General features: G+C 57.1%; 1 protein-coding gene across 3 annotated transcripts in view; it reads right to left on the bottom strand.

Moving 5' to 3' along the window:
- Positions 1-2,726: 2,726 nt before the first annotated feature.
- Positions 2,727-8,120, bottom strand: part of ANO10 (anoctamin 10) — a 130,466-nt gene continuing 125,072 nt past the window's right edge. For all 3 annotated transcript variants that reach the window (XM_066245359.1, XM_066245357.1, XM_066245358.1), the window contains one exon: positions 2,727-3,212. Coding sequence is in view for 2 of the 3 variants with exons in the window: in XM_066245357.1 (XP_066101454.1) it covers positions 3,147-3,212 (66 nt within the window). In the remaining variant the exon portion in view is untranslated. The remainder of the gene's footprint in view (positions 3,213-8,120) is intronic.

Here is an 8,120-nt window from a genome sequence, read left to right as displayed (position 1 = left end):
CCCAGCCCATGGCCTGTGCTGGTGAATGTTTGTGCCAGTGCTTGAGAAGGGCTGTTGTTGGTATTCTGTATGCGTGGCAATTAGCTCAAGTCGATTGATAATCTTACTCAAGTCTTCTGTGTCCTTCCTGATTTTTTTTGTCTCATCAATTACCAAGAGGAGTGGAGAAATCCAACTCTACTTGTGGATTTGCCTAATTCTTCTAGTTCTGTTGGTTTTACTTCATGAAATTTGAAGCTCTGTTAGGTACATTCACATTTAAGACGAATTCCCCTTTCACCATTATGAAGTGTTCCTCTTTGTCCCTGGTAAATTATTCTTTGTCCTGAAGTCTACATGGTGTGATACCAATGTAGCCCCTGTAGTTTTCTCTGACTTGTGGGACGATAGCCTTTACTTTTGAACTGTGTCTCTATATTTTAAATAAAGTAGGGTTTTTTTGTTTTGTTTGTAAACAATATATAATTGGTTCTTACTTTTTTATCCAATCTGCTAATCTTTGCCTTTTATTTGGAGTGTTTGGACCAATCACATTTAGTGTAATTATTCACATGGTTGAGTTTAAATCTACCATATTTCTAGTTGTTTTCTATTTGTCTCATCCATCTGTTTCTTTTTGCTGCTTTTACTACCTTCTTTGGGGTTAACTCAGCACTTTTTATTGGCTTCCTCGTTGTGCCTATTTTTTAGTGGTTGCCATAGGGAAGGTATATATATGTATTCTACTTTAAAATAGTGTTACTTCATGTAGAATGTGAGAACCTCACAACTGTGTGCTTCCATTTTCCTCCTGGCCTTTGTCACACATTTTTATATTATACATATGCATATATATTTTTGTTTTGAGTAGTTTTATCGCAAGGGGTGAAACTTGAAGGGAAAACTGTTTTCACTCACATCCTCTCAATCATTTCTAGCCCTCTTCATTTCTTTGTGTAGATCCTCAGTGCGACACTTCCCTTCTGCCTGGAGAAGTTGCACTTCTTACAGCGCAGGGCTGCTGCAATACAGTCTGTCAGCTGTGCTTGTCTGAAGGGTACTTTTACTTTATTCATGAAGGCCGTTTCCACTGGGTGCAGACAGCTATTCTAGGTGGACAGCTATTTTTTACTGCAGGGCTGGACACTGAATCTTACATGGCTGAGCACTGGGTTTTGTAGTCATGGAGAAGTGTTGGATTTTGTTCCGGCCTACAGTTATGCAATCAGTTGGCCCCTTTGGGGTTTTGCTTGTGAAGAGCTAGGACAGAGCCAGAGCAGTCTTTCGGGCTAATTTGGCCACCGCTGAGGCAGTACCCTCTGAGCGCTCCGCCGAAGTCTGCACTCGGGCTGGTGGGAACACAGGCTGTGCAGTTCTGAGCAGCAGTGAGCGACTGCTGTCCAGGGCCGCTGTCTCCAGCCCCAGGGAGCTTTCTCACAGGCGGTACTGATCCGCGCTCAATCAAAGACTGCAGCTTTCCAGGGCGAGCTCACTCTGCAGCTGGTGCCCGTTTTCGGCCTCGTGTTCTGCGGTTGGGAGGGGCAGAGGTCACTCTAAGTGGCTCTTCAGTTCCTAGTAGGGTGGAGACACATGAGGTTTCCATTTTTTGAGCCAGATGGCAACCTAGAGGGAGGTGTGTTTCCGTCTCCCCTCTGGTTAATTACCGAGCACTCCATGCGGTCCTCCTGGTGCCGAGCGGCACTGTGAGGACTTGAATGCTAGCTCTTCAGGCCCGGGGGCAGCGCAGGCCTGTGCCTGCTGCAGATGGGGGTGGGGCTGCTCCCCCGAGGGGGTCAGCAGAGCTGGACCTACCAGCTTTGCCTCTTCCGCATTCTCCTGCGTAAATGGGGGGCTGGGTGGCAATGTGCAGGACGGAGCTGTGTGCTCCCCTCCCCGAGCCCTGTGACAGGAGGCCGTGACCTCTGAGGGCCGCTTGTCCTCAGCACCACCTGTGCCACAAGCACAAGGGTAACTAACCCATCACACCCCTTTCACATTTTTCAGTTGATTGCATGAGTTCCACACACCAGTAACCAGTCTGAGGGGAGCACCCTCTTCCCGTGCGTGAGCACCCTCTTCCCGTGCGTGAGGCCAGGGTGTGGGTGCGGGAGGGACGGCATCATCCTGGCTGTCTTCCACAGTTGAGTGAAGGTGCCGTGTGGAGCAGTGGAGGACGCCGTGGCCCCTTCCACCCCCACTCCTGAGCCACCACAAGCTCGATGCCACTCCCTCTGAGTGCTGGGACACAGAGAAGAATGCTAGGGCCCAGCGGATCTACAGAGCACCCCCTCCTGCTGACCCTCTTGGCACAACCTGCCCGGTCCCCACACCAGCCTCCTCCCTGTGGCCAGGGCCAGCGGAGGCGGGCAGTCCCTGCCTCAGGTCTGCAGGGCCGTCCCCGGGGGCCCGCACAGCTCCCCTGCCTGTGAAAGGGGCAGCCCCACGGGCCCAGCGAGGGAAGGGAAAGCAGCCCTGGCCAAGACTGGGCCCTCCCTTGCAAGTGTCGCCCACACCAGGGTGCCAGGGGAAGCCCCGGCCCTTGGCCTGGCACCATGGCCTTTGCCAGGCACCCCGTGCCAGGCCCCAGTGGCAGCACCACCCGAGCTCCGCTGCAGGCGTTGGAAGTGGCACCAGCCCCACGCTCAGAGCCCCCCCCCCCCCCGTTCCGTCTTGAATGACCCGCCCGCAAGCTCCTCCAGAACCCGGTGGGCCAGCTCAGTCCACACATGGGAAGGAGGAGTCAGAGAGTGCGTATTGCTTTTAATAGCTCAGTTACTATTGCTCTTGCTGACAAAGTCTTAACATTGCAAAATAGAACCAGGAAAGAGGTAGTTTCAGGTGCTGAAAACATTGCCTCTTGTGCATCCCTCACTCTCAGCCGAGGCTGGGCAGAAGCCCCTGCAGCATGGCTCATACCCCGCCCACCACCCTACCCCCCGGACCCCCCAAACAGCAGCGGGGTGGGGGTGACTGTCACCGTGAGGGGCACTGTAGAGAGCTGGCGATTCGTCCACACAAGACGCTCAGGGCAGCAGTGGCTCTGGAGCAAGGTCAGGCATGTGGAGCGCAGAGGGAGGAGCTGGTGCCTGTCACGTGGAGTGGCTGCGTGTGGCCAAGCCTGCGGTCTGGGTCTGGAGCTGCGAGCCACTTCGGGGACCCTGTCGCACTCAGGGCGCCTTCCCGCCCTCCTCCTTCGGTTCCTCTTTCAGGTTCTCGGCCACAAGCTTCATTTGCTGTTGAGAGAACACAGGACACCGTGTGAGCCAAGCAAGGCCAAGTGGTGGCAGCTCAGTGGTGGCACCCCGGTGGTGGCACGGGCTCCCACCCTCACAGGAGGCCCTGGGCAGGGAGTCCCTTTAGCGCTATCCAAGAACCCCGAGAAGCCGTGACCCCTGACCTGTCTGAGGTGTCCTCTGAGTACGTGACCCCCCTTCTGGACCTGATGAGATGGGAACCAGGACACGCGGGTGGGAATGTGTAAGCTGGCTCAGTGGGGGTGTCAGACACTGAAATGAGAAGCAGCCGGCACCCCTGCTGCTGGACCTGAGGCTCAGGGGAGACACCGGCGTGGCCCGAGTCCTTGCTCTGCCTCTGCCGACAGAGCGGACCGGACAGTGTGACCTCTCTGAGCCTTGGTCACATATCTGCACTGTGGGAGCATGTTCTGCAGGATGCTGTGGGGGTCCCTACACAAGAGGCCCCCAGTCCAGAAGAGGTAGTCCGAAACATCCCTACATCCCTACAGCCATAGGGCCCAACAGCCATCCAGTACCACTGGGGACATCAATGAAGTCTCCTGAGGACAAGACCTGGACGGAGGCCCAGGCCGCCTGGCTCAGAGGGTGGGATCAGGAGGAAGGGGCCTGCACCCAGGACCCCGTCACCGCGCAGGAGGAAGGAGCCTGCACCCCAGGACCCAGTCACCGCGCAGGAGGAAGGAGCCTGCACCCAGGACCCCGTCACCGCCAGGAGGAAGGAGCCTGCACCCAGGACCCCGTCACCGCGCAGGAGGAAGGAGCTGCACCCAGGACCCCGTCACCGCGCAGGAGGAAGGAGCTGCACCCAGGACCCCGTCACCGCGCAGGAGGAAGGAGCTGCACCCAGGACCCCGTCGCCTGCACCCAGGACCCCGTCACCGCGCAGGAGGAAGGAGCCTGCACCCAGGACCCCGTCACCGCGCAGGAGGAAGGAGCCTGCACCCAGGACCCCGTCACCGCGCAGGAGGAAGGAGCTGCACCCAGGACCCCGTCACCGCGCAGGAGGAAGGAGCTGCACCCAGGACCCCGTCACCACGCAGGAGGAAGGAGCTGCACCCAGGACCCCGTCGCCTGCACCCAGGACCCCGTCACCGCGCAGGAGGAAGGAGCCTGCACCCAGGACCCCGTCACCGCGCAGGAGGAAGGAGACTGCACCCAGGACCCCGTCACCGCGCAGGAGGAAGGAGCTGCACCCAGGACCCCGTCACCGCGCAGGAGGAAGGAGCTGCACCCAGGACCCTGTCACCGCGCTCGAGTGACACCCTCCCGCAGCCCCCGCAGGTGCTGCAAACACGACTACAAGTTCCACCCTGTTTGTGGAATAAAAGCTACTTTGGAATTTGGCTTAAAACACAAAGATTTTTGATAACTATTTACTTATGGGAAAAACAAAACTCTGAGACAAACACTGCTGGTGCCCTGGGTACCTGACTGCCCCTTTTGGGAGCCCCAAGTGCCACGCAGGGCTGGAGGCGTCACCATGCCCCCGCCGGGCTCCAGGGAGCGGAGGCCCTTCCACAGGCCGTGCAGCGACAGCCTTGGCCCCTCTTCCCCCTCGTCTGGCTCCTCCAGACCTCGGGGAGTATCGGAGACGCTTCCCTCGGACAGCTCTCCTTTTCCCACAGGCTGGCACAGACACCGGCCCCTGGAGGCTGGCCCTGTCCACCTGGCCCTCACACGTCCACACGGAAGCAGGGTTCAGCAGGTGGCTTCTGACAGGGAAGGGGGCCGGGCAGGGTCATGGTGACAAGTTTGCAGGTGGGGCAGCATTTCCGCAAGCCTAGCGTGGAAGGTGGCCACAGGAGGTGACACTGGCCTAAGAACACGCCTGCCCAAATGACCCACAGCCACACTGTGTGGCTTCCGCCAGGCGGGGCGATCGAAACAGTTCGACTCGGTGCACAAACCGGAGATGCACAACGGCATGCCACCCAGCCTCCCCGCGAGGTATTTCTTTGCATTTGCTGCCTTCCCTGTGACTGACACTTGCTGTCCTCACATGAGCCCACCGCGCCACTGACTGCTGAGGTAAGACACCCCCCACGGGGCAAGCAGCATTCCAGCAGAGAGCCGCTGCAGACTCTTCTAGCTGCTATCATCTGATACTGATGAGACCTTTAAAAATGCCTTTTTGTGAGAGAGAAATAAGAGATGAATCTATTTCTGGTCTGACAACTGTAAGAAATTAAAGGCTAAATAAATTTAACTAAACTATAACCATCTGAAGATAAAGCGTCCCCAGCGTGTCACCGAGTCTTCCAGCACTGTTCCCCAGCAGTCCACGTGGGGGCGGGGGGGACCAACTGGGTTTGAGCAAATGAGTTTTGATTCAAAGGAGCCTTTGAGGCTCTGCGAGGTGCAAGCCCCCCTCCCCCATTTGGCTCTTCTCTTTACCTACCCTGCTCAGGGATTTTATCCCCTTTAAAATAAGTCTGGGGCCCTGGCCAGTCGGCTCAGTGGATAGAACGTCGGCTTGGCATGCGGACGTCCCAGGTTTGATCCCGGATCAGGGCACACATGAGAAGCGACCATTTGCTTCTCTTCCCCTCCCTCTCCCCCTTCTCTCTCTCCCTCTCTTGTAGCCATGGCTCCTTTGGTTCAAGCATCAGCCCCAGGAGGGGGCTGCTGGGTGGATCCCAGTCTGGGCACATGTGGGAGTCTATCTCCTTTCCTCCCACTTTAAAAAAATCTGGCTTATTTGGGGTTCTTAAATTAAAACCTGATTAAACATGTAAGCAGGATAATAGTACTGACTTCTTTCCTACAAAAAGAAGGAAATCTCCAACTTATGACTCATTAAAACACATTCCAAACTGCTCTTTCAAAAGCACAGACTGTTTGCACCATTATTAGCAATGATTATAATGGGAACCTAATCACTAAGTGTGTTGGCCATAGTGCAGCTTCACCTGAGACAGAATGTGTGACCTGTCCCCTTCCCTGTGAAGTACAGAAACGTCTCCTGAGACCTGCAGTGCTTCCCGCAGACCTGGGCCAGCCCCTTGCCGTTGGGGGCTGGGAGCAGACGCCCCCAGGCTGGGTCACAGTCAGCACTGGGATCCCCTGCTCACAGCACTCAGGAAACCACCACCAACTGATTATATACTACCCAGTCTGACCCCTGTTAGCAACTGCTCCATTACCCTTTCCCCAAAGCAAAAACAACCTACAGTCTCCATCCGGGAAGCTCTTGGCTGAAAGGCAGAAAGACCCCGTGCATCCATCTCCTACCGCTCGCTGGAGGCCACACGGCTGGGGTTGGCTCTCGGTGGCTGGGGTGGAGCCCTGAGGCTGGGGTGGAGACTGGCGGCTGGCCGCCCGGGCCTGACTGTCCTCGGCCTGCAGCTCAACAGGAACTGGCTTCTCAGGCCAGCTCAGTTTCAGCATCAGCATCAGCACCTGGGACCTGGGGCTGCCACCGCCACTCCCCCCCTCCCCCACACAGCCCCCACCCCCGCAGGTGCCGAAAGAGCACAGCAATCCCCAGTCCCTACACCGACCCCTCCACCCTGACTTATGGGGGCTGGGGTGTGCCTGGCACAGGGCCTCTGCAAGCCCCTCCAGGCGGTTCTGCCGTGCAGCCCCTTCTCCACCTGGGCCAGAGGCGGAGCAGGAAGGCACAGGCCGGAGGCCTGAGCCCGCCTCCTGTACAACTGCGCCCACGCACCGCACCGCTGCCAGCGCGGGCAGGGGCCTCTCGGGCCGTGGCCCCGACAAGGCTAAGCAGCTTGTCTGAGGCCATGAACTCGAGTGGGGGCAGAACGAAGGGAGGGTCTGGCAATTCGGGTAAAAGGGAAGGAAAGAGCGGGCTTCCCAAGCACATAGTCTGACAGAGACTATTTTTATTTGTTGGATCCAGAGAAAAGTTGAACTCAAACATCAGCGTTCTGAACGTATTCTTTTTTTTTTTTTTTTTTTACAGGGACAGAGAGTGAGTCAGAGAGAGGGAGAGACAGGGACAGACAGACGGGAACGGAAAGAGATGAGAAGCATCATCAGTTTTTCGTTGTGACACCTTAGTTCATGGATTGCTTTCTCATATGTGCCTTGACCGCGGGCCTTCAGCAGACTGAGTAACCCCCCTCTCGAGCCAGTGACCTTGGGTCCATGCTAGTGAGCTTTTTTTTTTTTTGCTCAAACCAGATGAGCCCACGCTCAAGCTGGCTATCCTGGGGTCTCGAACCTGGGTCCTTCTGCATCCCAGTCTGACGCTCTATCCACTGCACCACCGCCTGGTCAGGCTCTGAACGTATTCTAATACAGCAATTACAAGCGCAGGCTCTGCCCTGGCCGGGTGATGCCAGCGGGCTCCAGAGCCCAAGGGCAGGAGTAGGGGCAGCAAGGCACCGGCAGCGTGCCTCAGGCTGTGTGGGGGGTCATACCCACACCTCTCCCTCCCGGGGCTGCCTGGTTCATTTCACCGACAACATGGAAAAGCTTGCTGGCCACTCGGCATGCCAGGGCTCTGCAGCCCACCTCTCCACCCAGCTGTCCCATCTCAGGGCCCACTCCCACCTGGCTGCTCCGCCCAACACCTCAGATGTCACCTGGATGCCTGGCACCCCTCTCGTCTTCAGTCTGCTGCTGGGCCGTGCTGACAACACCTGCCACGCACACCTCACTCCCCCGGCCCCCTCAGGGCTGCCACCTCCCTTACGCTGGGCCACCGCCCAGACTCGCCCGCACTTGTCCACAAGCAGCTTAAGCCATGTTTTAAGACGGGACCAGAACACACCGCACCCAGGTTTCCCACAGGCTCTCGAGTAAAACTCAGGCCCCTACTTTACTCGGGAGCGGCCATCCCTAACCACCCAGCCCAGAGGAGCTGTCTGTCACCGTCGTGTCCCCTATTTTCATTCCTGCGGTCCACTCATACTATCTGGT

The sequence above is a fragment of the Saccopteryx bilineata genome, chromosome 10, assembly GCF_036850765.1.
Source record: "Saccopteryx bilineata isolate mSacBil1 chromosome 10, mSacBil1_pri_phased_curated, whole genome shotgun sequence".
Taxonomy (NCBI): domain Eukaryota; kingdom Metazoa; phylum Chordata; class Mammalia; order Chiroptera; family Emballonuridae; genus Saccopteryx; species Saccopteryx bilineata.
This window is presented reverse-complemented; position numbering and strand designations above follow the sequence as displayed.